Source organism: Tupaia chinensis, unplaced genomic scaffold (genome assembly GCF_000334495.1).
Source record: "Tupaia chinensis unplaced genomic scaffold, TupChi_1.0 Scaffold000478_3, whole genome shotgun sequence".
NCBI classification, from domain to species: Eukaryota; Metazoa; Chordata; class Mammalia; order Scandentia; family Tupaiidae; genus Tupaia; species Tupaia belangeri.
In genome coordinates, this window is record NW_006159990.1 from 4435375 (window position 1) to 4454578 (window position 19204).

At 37.6% G+C, this 19204-nt stretch overlaps 1 protein-coding gene across 4 annotated transcripts in view; it reads left to right on the forward strand.

Annotated features, from left to right (window-relative positions):
• The first annotated feature begins 16531 nt into the window (after positions 1 to 16531).
• Positions 16532 to 19204, forward strand: part of EPHA7 (EPH receptor A7) — a 192924-nt gene continuing 190251 nt past the window's right edge. For all 4 annotated transcript variants that reach the window (XR_003550634.1, XR_003550635.1, XR_003550636.1 and 1 more), the window contains exon 1: positions 16532 to 16855. Coding sequence is in view for 1 of the 4 variants with exons in the window: in XM_006156112.3 (XP_006156174.1) it covers positions 16759 to 16855 (97 nt within the window). In the remaining 3 variants the exon portion in view is untranslated. The remainder of the gene's footprint in view (positions 16856 to 19204) is intronic.

The following is a 19204-nucleotide window of genomic DNA, read 5'->3' on the forward strand; positions in this document are numbered from 1 at the left end:
TCTCTCTCTGGTGAGTTCATGTGCCCTCTGGCAATTATTTTTCTTTAATTCTAAGTCATTTAATATTAGTAAGTCTCCTATAATAGTAATTCTATCCTAAATTATTTTCTGATTTGTTACTCTGTTGCTCTTTTCCAAGCTTTTTCTGTATATTTATATTATGTTGGTAAGACTTGCTTGGGTCTACATAGAACACAAACCAAGGGCCTTCATAAATGGCCATGTTCTGCAGTAGTGCCCTACTGCCTGTACCACGATGGACGAGTCCAATAAGTACTTCTTGAGGACTCCAGAGAGAACACTTCTTATTCATTTTTGAACACCAATACCTGGCAAAAAGTTGAAGAGGAGAAAGTATTTATGAAGTGTGATGAATGAACAGAAGGATTGAATAAAGGAGGGAAGAAGCAGAGGATGGGAAAGAAAAGAAAGAAGAAAAGAAGGGACAACTAACTCTAAAATCAATAAATTTTACTACAGTATGGTAACTGCAGTATGATATTCTAAAATCTGAAAGGAAACTAATTTTATGTTATCTCATAATGTGATAGAGACACGCATCATGACTACTTTTGCCTTCTAACTTACATGATAAATATAGAAGTATGAGACAGAGTGGAAGTGATCAGAGCTGGAATAAACTATACCAAGGTTTGCTAAGGGTAACACTCAGATCTGTAGGTAAACCGAAGTAGTCCGGAATGGTAGGTAGTATTTGATTCAATAAATATTTTGACAGAAAAAAAATGGCACTACATGCAAATAGTTGGCATCAGACAGATTCAGAAAAATGTGGTAGTAGTCATCTAATTGGTGGTGCCCAAAGTCAGTCATACAGGCAGATGGCAGGTAATGAACATCCAGACAGCATATCGTGTATCAGCAGGCAGTGTAGTGAGTGGTTAAGGTGCTGGACTCCCATGTGTTTGACCACATTTGAATTCCAAAGTCACTGGATTGATACTCATGCCAGTTGTGTGTGTGTGTGTGCGAACAAAATACTGAGAAGAGAATGGAGGAGAAGAGATTGTGAGGGATTGTGGCATGGTCATGCCCTCAGGAGGTGAGTTCTCTCTGTCTCTGTTACTCCAGCAAGCACATATGCCCTATAGCAAATATTTCTAAAACAATAAATAAATAACAAAAGATGACATATGAGCAAGGAGCTAGGCCTAAAGCAGAGAGCTATGTGCTAGACAAGGATCCCATTTAAAGGATGCAGATAGTGGAAAGTTTGGTTATGTGACTCATATTATGGGTCTAAAATAGGGATTTGAATGCCAGATTTAGAAAAAAAGATACAGACCTAGATTCAAGAATGAAACAGCTGTCATCTTTGTATGGAACTCATACTCCGCAGTTAAAAACCACATATAGGGAGCCGGAGCCCAGATAACCAACTGCTGCTAGAATCACAGCTCCAGGGACTTGAAAATAATGCTGGGTATATGTACGCATGTACCCAGGGTCCTGACAGGATGAGGAAATGGACGGAAAAGGATTGTAATGTATCAATACCACATTGGGGGGATACTCTTTTCCTCTCTCTCTCTCTGGTGAGTTCATGTGCCCTCTGGCAATTATTTTTCTTTAATTCTAAGTCATTTAATATTAGTAAGTCTCCTATAATAGTAATTCTATCCTAAATTATTTTCTGATTTGTTACTCTGTTGCTCTTTTCCAAGCTTTTTCTGTATATTTATATTATGTTGGTAAGACTTGCTTGGGTCTACATAGAACACAAACCAAGGGCCTTCATAAATGGCCATGTTCTGCAGTAGTGCCCTACTGCCTGTACCACGATGGACGAGTCCAATAAGTACTTCTTGAGGACTCCAGAGAGAACACTTCTTATTCATTTTTGAACACCAATACCTGGCAAAAAGTTGAAGAGGAGAAAGTATTTATGAAGTGTGATGAATGAACAGAAGGATTGAATAAAGGAGGGAAGAAGCAGAGGATGGGAAAGAAAAGAAAGAAGAAAAGAAGGGACAACTAACTCTAAAATCAATAAATTTTACTACAGTATGGTAACTGCAGTATGATATTCTAAAATCTGAAAGGAAACTAATTTTATGTTATCTCATAATGTGATAGAGACACGCATCATGACTACTTTTGCCTTCTAACTTACATGATAAATATAGAAGTATGAGACAGAGTGGAAGTGATCAGAGCTGGAATAAACTATACCAAGGTTTGCTAAGGGTAACACTCAGATCTGTAGGTAAACCGAAGTAGTCCGGAATGGTAGGTAGTATTTGATTCAATAAATATTTTGACAGAAAAAAAATGGCACTACATGCAAATAGTTGGCATCAGACAGATTCAGAAAAATGTGGTAGTAGTCATCTAATTGGTGGTGCCCAAAGTCAGTCATACAGGCAGATGGCAGGTAATGAACATCCAGACAGCATATCGTGTATCAGCAGGCAGTGTAGTGAGTGGTTAAGGTGCTGGACTCCCATGTGTTTGACCACATTTGAATTCCAAAGTCACTGGATTGATACTCATGCCAGTTGTGTGTGTGTGTGTGCGAACAAAATACTGAGAAGAGAATGGAGGAGAAGAGATTGTGAGGGATTGTGGCATGGTCATGCCCTCAGGAGGTGAGTTCTCTCTGTCTCTGTTACTCCAGCAAGCACATATGCCCTATAGCAAATATTTCTAAAACAATAAATAAATAACAAAAGATGACATATGAGCAAGGAGCTAGGCCTAAAGCAGAGAGCTATGTGCTAGACAAGGATCCCATTTAAAGGATGCAGATAGTGGAAAGTTTGGTTATGTGACTCATATTATGGGTCTAAAATAGGGATTTGAATGCCAGATTTAGAAAAAAAGATACAGACCTAGATTCAAGAATGAAACAGCTGTCATCTTTGTATGGAACTCATACTCCCTGAACGCTGCTTTGAGAAACCTAGGCATAGTTTGACTGGGAACTGAGATGAAGGTCATTTGATTTCTACTGAGGGTAGATAAGCATGCAAAATCTGAGTCAACTAAATATTACAAATGGTACATGATATGTGTACATGAATAGGTGAATATTTCTGGATCTGTGTTTGTGTTTTAAATGGGATCTTTTTAAAGGAATACATGTAAAATGGTAAGCAGTTGCTTCTAACATTGGGAAAAAGTTTAAATTTGGAATTAAAAGTATTACTAGTGGATGTGTATCCTGTAAATCTATAAAGTATAAGAAATGCAAAATTATACTTTTAAAAAAGTTGTACAAGGATATATACTATCATACTAAAATTTAATCCACAACTTTAAAAATCTTTTCATAAAATAGCTCTAACATTGAAATTTATCTAAAACTTATATATTTATTCTTTGATCCAAAAATGTATTTGTATTAAAAATGTATTTTAAACTTCGTTTAAATTAAAATTAAAATGGCTAGAAGTGAAAGGCCTCTACAAGGAAAACTATAAAAAAAAAACTTTTTAAAAAGTTTAAAATGATACCAAAAAATGACAAAAGATCCCATGTTCTTGAATTGGAAAAATCAATATAATCAAAGTGTCAATCCTATCCAAATTAATCTACAAATTCAATGCAATTATGATCAAACTACCAGAGATATTCCTCATAGAAATAGATAAACAATCATACATTTTTTCTGGTATCATAAAAGGTCCCATATTGCAAAAGCAATATTGTGCACAAAGGATAAATTAGGAGACATCTCCCTTTCCGACCTCAAAACATATTACAAAGCTGTGTATCAAAACAACATGCTATTAGCACAAAAAAGACAGGCAGACTGGTAGAAAAGAATTGAGAACCCCAAAATAAACCTCAAAACATATAGCCAACTGATTTTTAACAAAGGGTATAAGACAACGCAGTGGGGAAAAGAAAATCTCCAGCAAACGGTGCAGGAAAAATACCAGATAGCCACAGGAAAAAAAAAAAAAAAGGACCTCTAATTCTCATCAATTACAAAAATGGACTCAACATAGATCAAGGACCTAAACATAAAACCTCAAACTATAAAACTACTAGTGAAAAACACAGGAGGAACTCTTGGAAACATAGGAATAGGCAAAGACTTATTACATAAGACCACCAAAGCACAGGCAAAATCATCCAGAAAATAAACAAATAGGATTACATGCAGTTAAAAGGCTTGTGCAAAACAAAACAAAACAAAACAAAACAAACAAACAAACAAAAACAATAATTGGAGTGAGGAGGAAACCTTAAGAGTGGGAAAACATATTCCCAAACCATGACTCAGATAAAAGACAGGTAACCAGAAAATACAGAGAACTCAAGCAACCGACTCACAAAAAAAACAATAAATCTAGTAAAAAGATGTGCAAAATGAGTTGAACAGACAACTCTTCAAGAAAGACATAAACACAGAAAAATAAAGAGCAAATAAAAATGCTCAACATCTCTTGTCATAAGGGAAATCAAAATCAAAACCACAATGAGATACCACTTAACCCCAGTCTGAATTGCTTCGATTGAACAAAAGAAGAATGAAGTGCTAGGGAGGCTGCAGTGAAAAGAAATCCCTCCTCACATTGTTGGCAGGGATGTAAATTAATACAATCACTGTGGAGAGCTATATGGAAGTTCCTCAGAAACCTTCAAATAGAACTATCATGTGACACAATAATTTCACTCTTAAGCATTTACCTAAAATATAGGAAAACCTTCAGTTGGAAAAACACTTGCACGTTCATATTTATTGCAGCATTATTCACAATAGTTAGGACATGGAATCAACCCAAATGTCCAAGAACAGAGGAGTGAATTGAAAAAATGTGGCACATGTACTCTATGGACTGCTACTTGGCCATAAAAAAAAAAAAACAAAAACAAAAACAATGAAATACTGATGTTTGATACAAAGCAAACAAATATGGCAGATTTAATGGTGAGCAAAGTAAATCAGACTATGAAAGACAGTCATTGTATATCCTTGCTTAATATATACCAAATGTCTGTACTTTATAGCAGAAACTGAAAAATTGGAAGGTATAATAGCATGGAGGATAACTGTAGAAATACTAGAGACAATAAAAGAGTGAGTGGGCAATAGTGAGTGGGTAATAGAGAGTGATAGGGAGGGGATCAAGGGGAAAAACATTTAATAGACGCAAAATGAAAAGTTATCTGTTGATGATGTAGATGGTAATGCCTTTGATTTGGCTAATATGCACTGTATTTATGCTGGGAAATAGCATCTTATACTTTGTAAAGATATACAGTGATTACGTGTAAATTAAAAAGTATATCAATAAAAAACTAAATGATTTAATATAGCTCATTTCTATTTTTAAATACTCATAATGGTGAGATGGTTTATATAGGTAAAACTCTTAACAATGATTCTAAGCTTGTTAGTACTTACCTCTTCATTCCATTCAGTATAATTTTCCATCCTGTTTTATAACCTTGAGAACTAGTATAAATAATTCTAGTAGTTTTTACTTCTGTAAGAAGGACACAACGAGCATTTATCTAAAATGTGATGGTTTACTGGACCTTCCCATAAGTATGCATGTTATTCTAGGACATCTGAATTCAAACTTAGAAAGTAATTGTTTCTGAAAGCTTAATTTAAAGGTATATGCAAAATACTATAAGTAAAATGGAGATACTATAGTATAGAAATCTAAGTTTAGATTTGAAGGAACTATATCATAAGGAATTATGTACTTCTTCACTTGAATGCAGGGTAATTTCTCCTTTTCTTGGTACTTGTTATGTAGATAAAGTAGTTTTTGTCTTTGCGGTTACCGTCTATCAAATGAGGCAATTTTCTGCCAGGTTTTTTATGACTTTAAGTTTTATAGACTTTGTCACCAAAGCCTGCCTATTAAAAAGACTGCTGAAAGAATGACTATCGGATATTAAAAATACTTAATTAAACTGAGATTGACCTTAGTCATCTCATCAATCTAGAATCAACTAGAGGATGTGCCAGTTTAATTCTTTCTTTTTTATCTACAGCAATAAGTCTATGAAACCAAACAATGATAATAATAGCCTCATAGACTCTAAGATAGAGTAAAATTTTTACAAATTTGTTGTTTGTTTGTTTAATTTGAGTGCAGGGAGGGGAAAAGAAAACAACCATAGACAAACTGGATGATAAAATTCTTATTGTGCATTAAATCATCTTTCAATGTATGGTCAATGATTATGATGATATAATTGCTGTTGATATAGATAAAATCAACCCTGAGAAAAACTGCCTGTTTATCTATTTCTCTAAGCATATGATCTTTTCCTTGTTTCTAACAGAAAACATGAGTCATAAAGGCATTTTGATGGGTGTTTTCTTGAGTACTAGAATATACTTTCATCTGCATATACATTCAGCACATCACTAAACATTTAGTAAACACTTGTAAATACTATTTAAAAAATTTACTATAAGGCATGTGTGTTTGCCCGGAAGAGATGGAAAGACAGTGAGAGAGAGAGAAAGAGAGAGCGAAAAAGCACCCCTCAAGGGGGATGACCACGTCACAGCCTCTTCTCCATTCCGTTCTCGGGATTTGGGGCATCCATGCATGTGCTCCTAGTTTGTTTTATTGTCTCTTAGTCTAAGACTGGAACTGTGTGGTTGACTATATGGGATCCAGTGCCTTAACCACCATGCCACTGGCAGGTTCATGGAAAAACTAGTTTTTTTGTTTGTTTGTTTGTTTGTTTGTTTGTTTTCCCCCCAGAGTTTAGGACTTTTTTTAATTTGTCCTAAAGTCATCGAAGCAAAAATCATGATAAAACATTCTGCTTTCCTTTACAATTGCCCAATGCAAACAAACAAACAAACAAACAAATAAAAACGAAAAAAACTATTTGTAGAAAAAAATGGTTTTTGTACATGGGATGAAACAATATAAATTAAAAACTTACAGGTAAGGGTTAGCTCTATCGCTCATCTCTTTAAAAAGTTTATATGAATATCCAGTCAAAACCAACAAGAGTATCTCCCTCCAGGTTTTGTTCAGTATTTTCTTTCTGGAGTACTGTATTCTCTTTCTGTAATATATCATGATTCAGATATAAATCTGTAATCTATTCAATCTAGGTCTTTGGGAAGAAATTTAGTCACTTACCTCTTTTAAGCTGGCTTGTCCAAATATGAGGAAAATTTTGCATGACCTCTTGAGGTTTACTCTTCTGCTTCGTTATGTAAGAACTCCTGGGGATACACTCAGGAGTTCAGAGATCCAATTTTTTCCAAATGATTATAATGTTCTATGACTGACTTTCTTTGCATCCCTGCATAATTTTTGCAAAGGGCTTTACACAGTAACACTTCCAGTGTGCCTTTTCCTATAGATATCTGACCAATTATAATGCTGCTTCACATTTGAGCTTCAATGAAACAGTTCTTGTGGTTCATACTTACTAATCAACACATATACCACAGCTAAGGTGATGGATTCAGAGGCCTTTGAGCCTCAAGCATGTCTTCAACCAGTCAGTTTGAAGCTCAGCATTCTCTTCCCTTCACAATAAGCACTTGTTTGAAGAACTTGGCTCATTTCCTTCTCAGTCATACCATTTTAATCTTTCAGATATTTTAATACTGTTGAAATTCAAATGCGCTTGAGTTGGGGCTCTCTCCTCCTAGGAAGGTCCTTATCTCTTATACAAATTGGCCCATTTTCTCCACAGAGGATAACTGCCTGTCAAGTCAAGAGGTATTACTAACCACCACCTTTGGCAGTGTATAGAATTTTACCCTTCCTCAATGAAGAAAATACTCAAGAGCTTCACAATTTCACAAGTAGGGGGCACTATTCATGCATTTCTTTCTCCATAATAGAAATTCTTCTAAATTACTAATACAAAGAAATTTCTACTGCTCAGACCTCTTCTTAGACCTCCTTGAAATTAATAAGCAAGGCTAATCTTTACAGCATTTCAATTTACTACTGGCCACGGCAGAATACTATGATGAGGAATATTTCCAAAATAAACATGCTAGAGAGTTCTCAGAACTTAAGAGGATCCTTAAAACTTTTGGATTCTCAAGTTCCAGAGTATACTCCATTCCAGCCTAGTCCCACTTCCAGGGTAAAAGACTTTAGGATAATTGAGTGGAGAGTAAGGAAGTTCTATTCAGAGACTCTGGATGCTTCAGATGTTTAGTTTTAAAAATTGGAGAGAGCTTTTCTGTAACATAATTCACCTTCTCAGATGCCTTTGATCCTATTCAGTTAACTTGCCTCTACTGATCTAAAATAGATCATAGGCCATCCCACAAATTTTTATGAAGGCCTGTAAGTAGACTGACATAGGTTCAGGGAGGATAGGAAATTTAAAAGTGTCAATGGAACAATTATGTACTCATTTTATATATATACACATATACATACATACACATATATAAAATTTCTGAATTAGCTCATCCTTTTTCACTGGGGACTTGATTGGCCAGGTCACCCAGAGGTACTGGTGCCCCCTGGTGGTCATTGAATTGTCACAGATCTCCTTGACACCTAAAAATCCACTGGATGAAAGAACAAAAACTTGCAAGATGAGAAACCACAAAAACATGTAGAAGTAATTTGCATAATTTAAGCCAGTTCTTCCTATCAGTACTGGTGATTTATGACAACATGAAGTTTAAGTAATGGAAAGGAAGAACTTTTCCAGGCAAAATCAAATTAGAAAAAAAAATCTTTTTAGAGTATAGAACATATGTTAAATGATTTCATGGACTACATTTTCTTGACATATTTAGTTCTTTTACTATTACTCAAACAGTAAGTTATTTGATTTAATGCTTATGAATATATTAAGTGATTAGAAAACTTCAGTTGCCCCTTAAGATTTGAATGGACTTTTTAGATACAAATTATAATTTTATATGTTAAATTGTCTCAAATTAACTCAGTAATTGCAGATAAAAAATTATCATTGTAATCTTCTAAACTTTACTCACTTATCTACACAAAAGAAAGTGAAATTTTATAAAGTCAAAAATTATAGTCTTGACTTATTATCTGATTCCTGACCTCAGACTTCCTATACATTGTCAGCTAAATCTAAAGGTGGAAGTAAAATTATGACTATGCTTTTTAATGAGTTTAGCTGATATACATTTTTTACATTAGCTGGCAAATAAATATTTTATGTACACTACATAAATCATGCTAATGTAAATATGTAAATTATTTTCCTGCACAGTGGAAAGATTGTTTACATTTTGACTAAAATCACAAAGAACCCTATTTTCTGTAATATCTATTAACTGAGACATAATGCTTCTTTTCTGTTTATAATCAGTTTCTTCTGCACAGCACCTTTTCTAATTCAGTTTAAATTACCCCTTTTTCTGTGATGAACTTGCATTTTCACATTTACCAGCTGTGAATGCATTTAGACAGTAAGTGCAAAAGTAGTAGGTTCAGAGACAGCCCTTTGATTTCATTGTTGTTGTTGTTAACTATTTAGTTTGACAGCCTTGGATTTGTAACGTACTGAAGTCTCCAGTTGTTTCTTCACCCTCTAAAGGCTGGACGACTAGGAACACACACACGCACTGGCTTTTACTTGAAATTTATGGACCTTATTCCCTGAAGTCATTAAAATTTACTCCTAAGTAACTATTTCTCTCTTAAAATCAGAAGATATTTCCCGGAGGTAAATAAGAAGGTAAATATTAGTATCATAGCAAGTTAAAAGAAAACAACAGCTGTACCCTCATTTGGGATGTGCATCTTAAATGTGTACCTTTATTTGCATATATGGACAGTTGTGTGTGATTATCAGTAATTATATAGATAAAATAACACAAAGTTCACAAGAATGAGCTTTATCTTCTTTACATCTGAAGACAGGCATATTTTCATCTTTCCATTGTATGTTTATGATAGATGTTCAAAAAGGAGGTTTATATGGAGTAGTAAGGTTTTAGTATTCTTTTCTATGTAAAATGTGCTAAATATAATTAGGCTACTCAATCAACTGCATTATATAATGAATACATAAAAATTTAAAAAACCCTGTTTTCAAAGTTTCTATTTTGGCTCATATTGTTGGTCATATATCCCATTTTCTATTGCTCAAGAAAAGAAATTATTTTCCTAATTCATTTTATATACATACTTTCTAAAATGTACCCTAAAAATAATATACAAAAATATCAAAGATATAAAGCTAAAATAAACTATTTTCAAGTGCTGTGAGAAAAGTCACTATTACATGGTATCTTAAAACGTGAAAGTTCTGTGTACTGATTATTGTTACTTCAGAGGCTTTATGTACAAATAGGTAGTATATGCTTTACTGGGAGTCAAACAGTCTAATGCCAATTTATGTATTAAAACATATGGTATACTAATACCAGACAATGAATGTTCTCCTAAGTAATTTATTTTTATTTGAATGCCATAACTCCTTTATCACTATACCAAGAAACTACAAAAAAAATAGTTTGGTAAATCTGAACATGAGCATCATCATGCAGCTCTGAAAGAAGAACTGTCAGCAGCTTGGTACATGTGCATTTAATGTGAAGCTTCTTGTCTGTAAAAATAAAACTAAGGCTGCCACATCCCTATGTCTGACAGAGAGAAGGGACACAATAAGAGACTCCTTGTACCACCTACACTCATCAGAGGAGTGAAGGATGTTACTTCTTTGGTTTTCTGGTTTAATGGAAGAGTATCTGTATCACTGAGTATTAGTCACTCAGTAGATGAAAGGAATATTTTAAACTTTAAAGGCTATCTTAGTGTCACTTTAAGATGGGATGAAACCTTGGGGAAAACGTTGAAATCTTGAAGAATTTATTTTAACGACTAGAAGTAGTTTAATATTTGTGAGCTGTGGTTCTATGAGTTTTAAAGTCTCTATGTAGGGATTTATGATTATAAATTCTAGTATTGTAGCCTACAATTCTTACCCATAAGGTATCTATCATGCCAAAACTGCTCTGTCTTCTCTATAACAAGTGTACTCTTCCTATATACTTTTTGTCTCTTTCCAAGGTTTATCTGTTGAGCGGTTTATATTTTCTATGAACCCTTAAAAGGGCACTTAAGATGCTTTTAGACATAATTTCTAAAATATTTAATAGGCATAATGGCTAGAAACATATAATATTTGGGAAATAACCTACAGGATGTAAAAGGTTAGAAGATAAGGGACTTTAATTTTTCTCTTTCATGTAACTGTATTAGGCAAATAAAAACTTCAGAAGACAATTTACCATAAAATAATATTTGGGGGGGGCAACAATTCTGAGAAGTTTCTACTATTAATATCAGAAACAATTACATTTATTTTATGTTTCTACACAGATGGGATGGAAAAAGTTTGGGGTCTTATTCGGGAGGAAACTTTGTGCCTATTAGACACATCATGAAGACTGATCATTTTTATAAAGAAAGTGATATAAGGGGTGGGGAGAAAAAAGAATATGATTTTAAACATGATCAAGTTGTCCTGGGAGATCTAACAAATTGATTTTCTGGCAATTAAGAGTTTAAAGTTCTTTCTCTTGTATTACCCATGTCCTGAATACAAAGTGTCCAAAACTGCCTAATGTAAAACATTTCTCTATGCAGTCATTCCCAGTTGTTCAGGTCGAATAAATTCAACTGGAGATATTGGTTACATATTTTATTCTTAGTTTCCTTTTGAAAGATAGTTATTGAATAGCGGTTGAACAATTACTGAAAATAGTATTTGCGAAAGAAGGTCTTGTTTTGTCTATTTAAAAGTTGGTAGCAATCTTTAACACTAAGTGTAATTTATGCAACGAAACAGAAAATGATCAGAATGGAGCAACCCCCCCCCAAAAAAAAAAATGACAAACACGTTAAGAAAAATGAGACGGAACCTTCTGAAGGTTCTCTTCTACTGTTCCACTTCATTCAGCAAACTATTGTGGAAAGACAGGGCGTGGGTAAAGGGGCGCGCAAAACAAAAGACTTCCTTTCCCTCTCCCTCAGCTTCTTCTGCCAGAGTTAGTTACAAACTCTTGGAAACCTTGTGTAAACATAGTACATTAAATTACTTTCAGTCTTCCAGGGTGGTGGATAGTGCCCCAAACTGACTGCCCTTGGAGTAATGGCAACAGAAACTTTTCAAAAAAGGCAAGAAGCAAAGTTACCCGATTCACGGAGGTTGTAATAACAAAAAAGTAAGAGGCACTTAGAGAGGCACAGCTCATTTCACAGTCCGGGTTCTGCGCTTGGTAGCTGAGAGATGGCTGGCTTCACCTCTGGTTTCTAAAAGACCGCGAGGACTACAGCTATAGCAGTGTAAGTTGAGGGCATTATTCTCGGATTCATTGTGCTCCACGAAAGCTGTAGTTGTAAAAGCAGAGCACCCACAGCAGCACACCCCCAAACTGCCATCCTCATCCTCCTCTGAGCATTTTGCACGAGCCAAAACCTTAGAACCTGGAGGGAATCCTGGACCCGCAACCTGACTCCGCTTGGCGCTGATTGGTTTGCGCCTCGGATCCCGCCCACAAACCTGGGGCGGCCCTTTCACCGGGACCCGCCCCTCAGCCCTGGGAATCGCCGCCTGGCAGGCCGTGAAGGCCTGTAAGTAGACTGACATAGGTTCAGGGAGGATAGGAAATTTAAAAGTGTCAATGGAACAATTATGTACTCATTTTATATATATACACATATACATACATACACATATATAAAATTTCTGAATTAGCTCATCCTTTTTCACTGGGGACTTGATTGGCCAGGTCACCCAGAGGTACTGGTGCCCCCTGGTGGTCATTGAATTGTCACAGATCTCCTTGACACCTAAAAATCCACTGGATGAAAGAACAAAAACTTGCAAGATGAGAAACCACAAAAACATGTAGAAGTAATTTGCATAATTTAAGCCAGTTCTTCCTATCAGTACTGGTGATTTATGACAACATGAAGTTTAAGTAATGGAAAGGAAGAACTTTTCCAGGCAAAATCAAATTAGAAAAAAAAATCTTTTTAGAGTATAGAACATATGTTAAATGATTTCATGGACTACATTTTCTTGACATATTTAGTTCTTTTACTATTACTCAAACAGTAAGTTATTTGATTTAATGCTTATGAATATATTAAGTGATTAGAAAACTTCAGTTGCCCCTTAAGATTTGAATGGACTTTTTAGATACAAATTATAATTTTATATGTTAAATTGTCTCAAATTAACTCAGTAATTGCAGATAAAAAATTATCATTGTAATCTTCTAAACTTTACTCACTTATCTACACAAAAGAAAGTGAAATTTTATAAAGTCAAAAATTATAGTCTTGACTTATTATCTGATTCCTGACCTCAGACTTCCTATACATTGTCAGCTAAATCTAAAGGTGGAAGTAAAATTATGACTATGCTTTTTAATGAGTTTAGCTGATATACATTTTTTACATTAGCTGGCAAATAAATATTTTATGTACACTACATAAATCATGCTAATGTAAATATGTAAATTATTTTCCTGCACAGTGGAAAGATTGTTTACATTTTGACTAAAATCACAAAGAACCCTATTTTCTGTAATATCTATTAACTGAGACATAATGCTTCTTTTCTGTTTATAATCAGTTTCTTCTGCACAGCACCTTTTCTAATTCAGTTTAAATTACCCCTTTTTCTGTGATGAACTTGCATTTTCACATTTACCAGCTGTGAATGCATTTAGACAGTAAGTGCAAAAGTAGTAGGTTCAGAGACAGCCCTTTGATTTCATTGTTGTTGTTGTTAACTATTTAGTTTGACAGCCTTGGATTTGTAACGTACTGAAGTCTCCAGTTGTTTCTTCACCCTCTAAAGGCTGGACGACTAGGAACACACACACGCACTGGCTTTTACTTGAAATTTATGGACCTTATTCCCTGAAGTCATTAAAATTTACTCCTAAGTAACTATTTCTCTCTTAAAATCAGAAGATATTTCCCGGAGGTAAATAAGAAGGTAAATATTAGTATCATAGCAAGTTAAAAGAAAACAACAGCTGTACCCTCATTTGGGATGTGCATCTTAAATGTGTACCTTTATTTGCATATATGGACAGTTGTGTGTGATTATCAGTAATTATATAGATAAAATAACACAAAGTTCACAAGAATGAGCTTTATCTTCTTTACATCTGAAGACAGGCATATTTTCATCTTTCCATTGTATGTTTATGATAGATGTTCAAAAAGGAGGTTTATATGGAGTAGTAAGGTTTTAGTATTCTTTTCTATGTAAAATGTGCTAAATATAATTAGGCTACTCAATCAACTGCATTATATAATGAATACATAAAAATTTAAAAAACCCTGTTTTCAAAGTTTCTATTTTGGCTCATATTGTTGGTCATATATCCCATTTTCTATTGCTCAAGAAAAGAAATTATTTTCCTAATTCATTTTATATACATACTTTCTAAAATGTACCCTAAAAATAATATACAAAAATATCAAAGATATAAAGCTAAAATAAACTATTTTCAAGTGCTGTGAGAAAAGTCACTATTACATGGTATCTTAAAACGTGAAAGTTCTGTGTACTGATTATTGTTACTTCAGAGGCTTTATGTACAAATAGGTAGTATATGCTTTACTGGGAGTCAAACAGTCTAATGCCAATTTATGTATTAAAACATATGGTATACTAATACCAGACAATGAATGTTCTCCTAAGTAATTTATTTTTATTTGAATGCCATAACTCCTTTATCACTATACCAAGAAACTACAAAAAAAATAGTTTGGTAAATCTGAACATGAGCATCATCATGCAGCTCTGAAAGAAGAACTGTCAGCAGCTTGGTACATGTGCATTTAATGTGAAGCTTCTTGTCTGTAAAAATAAAACTAAGGCTGCCACATCCCTATGTCTGACAGAGAGAAGGGACACAATAAGAGACTCCTTGTACCACCTACACTCATCAGAGGAGTGAAGGATGTTACTTCTTTGGTTTTCTGGTTTAATGGAAGAGTATCTGTATCACTGAGTATTAGTCACTCAGTAGATGAAAGGAATATTTTAAACTTTAAAGGCTATCTTAGTGTCACTTTAAGATGGGATGAAACCTTGGGGAAAACGTTGAAATCTTGAAGAATTTATTTTAACGACTAGAAGTAGTTTAATATTTGTGAGCTGTGGTTCTATGAGTTTTAAAGTCTCTATGTAGGGATTTATGATTATAAATTCTAGTATTGTAGCCTACAATTCTTACCCATAAGGTATCTATCATGCCAAAACTGCTCTGTCTTCTCTATAACAAGTGTACTCTTCCTATATACTTTTTGTCTCTTTCCAAGGTTTATCTGTTGAGCGGTTTATATTTTCTATGAACCCTTAAAAGGGCACTTAAGATGCTTTTAGACATAATTTCTAAAATATTTAATAGGCATAATGGCTAGAAACATATAATATTTGGGAAATAACCTACAGGATGTAAAAGGTTAGAAGATAAGGGACTTTAATTTTTCTCTTTCATGTAACTGTATTAGGCAAATAAAAACTTCAGAAGACAATTTACCATAAAATAATATTTGGGGGGGGCAACAATTCTGAGAAGTTTCTACTATTAATATCAGAAACAATTACATTTATTTTATGTTTCTACACAGATGGGATGGAAAAAGTTTGGGGTCTTATTCGGGAGGAAACTTTGTGCCTATTAGACACATCATGAAGACTGATCATTTTTATAAAGAAAGTGATATAAGGGGTGGGGAGAAAAAAGAATATGATTTTAAACATGATCAAGTTGTCCTGGGAGATCTAACAAATTGATTTTCTGGCAATTAAGAGTTTAAAGTTCTTTCTCTTGTATTACCCATGTCCTGAATACAAAGTGTCCAAAACTGCCTAATGTAAAACATTTCTCTATGCAGTCATTCCCAGTTGTTCAGGTCGAATAAATTCAACTGGAGATATTGGTTACATATTTTATTCTTAGTTTCCTTTTGAAAGATAGTTATTGAATAGCGGTTGAACAATTACTGAAAATAGTATTTGCGAAAGAAGGTCTTGTTTTGTCTATTTAAAAGTTGGTAGCAATCTTTAACACTAAGTGTAATTTATGCAACGAAACAGAAAATGATCAGAATGGAGCAACCCCCCCCCAAAAAAAAAAATGACAAACACGTTAAGAAAAATGAGACGGAACCTTCTGAAGGTTCTCTTCTACTGTTCCACTTCATTCAGCAAACTATTGTGGAAAGACAGGGCGTGGGTAAAGGGGCGCGCAAAACAAAAGACTTCCTTTCCCTCTCCCTCAGCTTCTTCTGCCAGAGTTAGTTACAAACTCTTGGAAACCTTGTGTAAACATAGTACATTAAATTACTTTCAGTCTTCCAGGGTGGTGGATAGTGCCCCAAACTGACTGCCCTTGGAGTAATGGCAACAGAAACTTTTCAAAAAAGGCAAGAAGCAAAGTTACCCGATTCACGGAGGTTGTAATAACAAAAAAGTAAGAGGCACTTAGAGAGGCAGTCCCTGCCACTCAGCCCGAGTGGCGGAGGTTCTCGGTTCAGAGCCCCGCCCCCTCCCCCCTAATTGCTCTTATTGGAGTGTGGAGCAAGCGGCCGGTCTGCAGTCGGAGACTTGCAGGCAGCAAACACGGTGCGAACGAACAGGAAGGGGGAAAAATTAAAAAAAGCTAAACGTGGAGCAGTCGACCGGGGACCGAGAAGGGGAATCAAGGCAAGGAGCGCAATTAAAAAAAAAAATCCTACTTCGGAGCAAACAGCATTTAAAAAGCTACGACTCAAGATAACTGAAACCTAAAATAAAACCTGCTCATGCACCATGGTTTTTCAAACTCGGTACCCTTCATGGATTATTTTATGCTACATCTGGCTGCTCCGCTTTGCACATACGGGGGAGGCTCAGGCTGCGAAGGAAGGTAAGGTGATGGGAAAGCAAAGTTTGTTCTGACTTATTTATTTAGCTGTCTACCTGCATGAGCCGGCTATTCCGTGGCGCTGCCGGCCGCGCCTCCGGCGCCAGGCGACCCTCCCCCGCCGGCTCCCCGTTCGGGCTGCTCCTGGCCGACCAGCGGGCTGCGAGCCGGGGTTGCTTCCAGTCCCCTGCAGCCCCGCGTCCGGGCCGTCCATCCGACGGGAGCGGGATTTCTGGAGCAGGCAGTCCGGAGGGCGTGAGGAGTGACGGAGTGCAATGGGGTGGGGTGAGGAGGACCGCGGGCGAGCTCTTGCCCTAGGACCGCAGGCGGGTCACATCTCTCCTTCAGCCCTCGCCTCTTGTCCGTGTTCGCCTCCTGTAAGAGCCCGGGCCGGGCTGGAGTTGAGTCGGAGAAGGGGGAGTTCAGCCCCTAGCGTCCCCGCAAGCTTGCCGGTGAGCAGTGAGAGCCCGGAGCTTTCCCTGAGGGGCCGAGACTTGTGCGGGCTCGGAACGCTTGGGTTACTAATGAAGTGCTCACTGCGTCGGGAAGGAGGCGCGGGCCTGCGGTTGGCGCTCGGCCGCCGGCGCGGAACAATAACGCCGCGGAGGTGAAGCGAAGACGCGGCGCGCGCCGGCCGGCGGGGAATGTCTCCGTTCAGAGCGCGCTGCGCGCGGGGCCCAGCGGCCGTGGGGACCGCGGCTGCCCAGCGAGCTCAGGGGGCAGGGGAGGCCAGAGGGCGGATTGGGCTGTGCAGTTCGCAAGGAAATACCGCCGTGGCGACTAGGAGTCTCCAGTTATTTGCCCCGTAGCCCAGCAGTTGAGGAGTCCGAGTGGTCGAACCTTGGAAAAGACGTGCACCCAGAGGGTTAGCTGTGGTTGGAGAGAGCAGGTTTTACTTGGTCAGCCATCTAAGCCTGTATGTGGGTATTTTTTCCCTTCTCCTTTGAATCATTGACAGAAGGTAAAATACCTTTCGGTGCCTGTAGTTGGAGCTGGGGAAAAATAAATCCTGTCAATGGAAGTGTCTTGCTTCTGAGCAGTGTTACCCCCTCCCGCCCCCAAACACACACACACACACACACACACACACACACACACACATAAACACGTCTTCCAGGTTGTGTATCTAAGGTTGATTTTTCCGGTATTTTAAAAGCAGAGTGAAAATAACCACTTGATTACTTGTTCCCGAAGTGAAGAAGGGAGGGACTCCGTCATCAAATTTAGGTCATGGTGGTCCGGGAACCAGCATACATATCGGTCCTTGCTTCGTCTATTTCTGGAAACTACGTGATTTAGTGTTGCTTTCTTTTATTCTCTTCATGCACTCCCTCATTGTTCATTCATTCCTCCCAATCCAACGCCATATTCTACTCCTTCATCCAGCCTGACCTTCTGACCCCAGTTTCCACATCTGCAACCTGTATTGACGTTGAACCCATTCAGAGGAAAAAACAAACAAACAAAACCCCCCCAAAAAACCCTGCCTCAAAGCTGCTGGTTACGTGTTTGCAGATGGACGGACGCCTGCTAGAAAGGCATACCCATACACGCCAAAAAAAAAAAAAAACTGTATTTTGACTCTCCTGACATTAGCAATCAGGAGCATTCATTCAGTCCTGGCGCCTGGTACTGATTCCTCCGGAATAGCGGGACGTGAGGAAAAGTTTGCACCGCCGAGGCGAAGCCCGGCGCGCGAGCACACGCAGCCCGAAGCAGGAGTTTGAGCTATAAATAACTGCATCACTAGGGGGAGAGGTTCCTGCAGCCAGAATGTCTCGCTCGCTCGCTTTGCTCTTCTGGGTGCAAGCTACGTGGAGAGGATACTGATTCTAAGAGCCTGAATTTTTTAAGTGCAGAAGAGAGATGTTTAAAGAGCCGGGTGGGGGGAGGTTGCTCTGTGGCTGGAGGGTGGCCAGTGCGCCTGGCTTCTCGGTGGCGACTCTCCCAGCGCGCAGCGGAGATCAAGAGCTGCGTTCTTGGGAGCAAGGAAGCCCCGAGGCGGCCCGCGGCAGCCCCGCACTCAGGGACAAGTGCTGAGGGCTGCCTGGAGCAGGTGCCTGGCGCTCAGGGAGGTTGGGGATGGCTAGAGGAAGAGAGAGGAACTCCTTCCTCCACTTTCCCGGCGCACGTTCTCTTGGGGAGGTCAGTTCCCGCTACTGTGAGCGCGTGTATAAGGCAGAGTCAGACGCTTGTAGAGGAAGTGCAGCCGCTGCTTCTCCTCTCGGTAAATGCCGACGCCGCTGTTCCCTCAGAGGAGATGTTTCCAGAAAGCCTCTCTCCAATTCCAGGCTCGTTCTGGTGCCAGGGCGCCACTGACTCCCAGGAGTGCCCAGGTCTGACTGAGGCGTA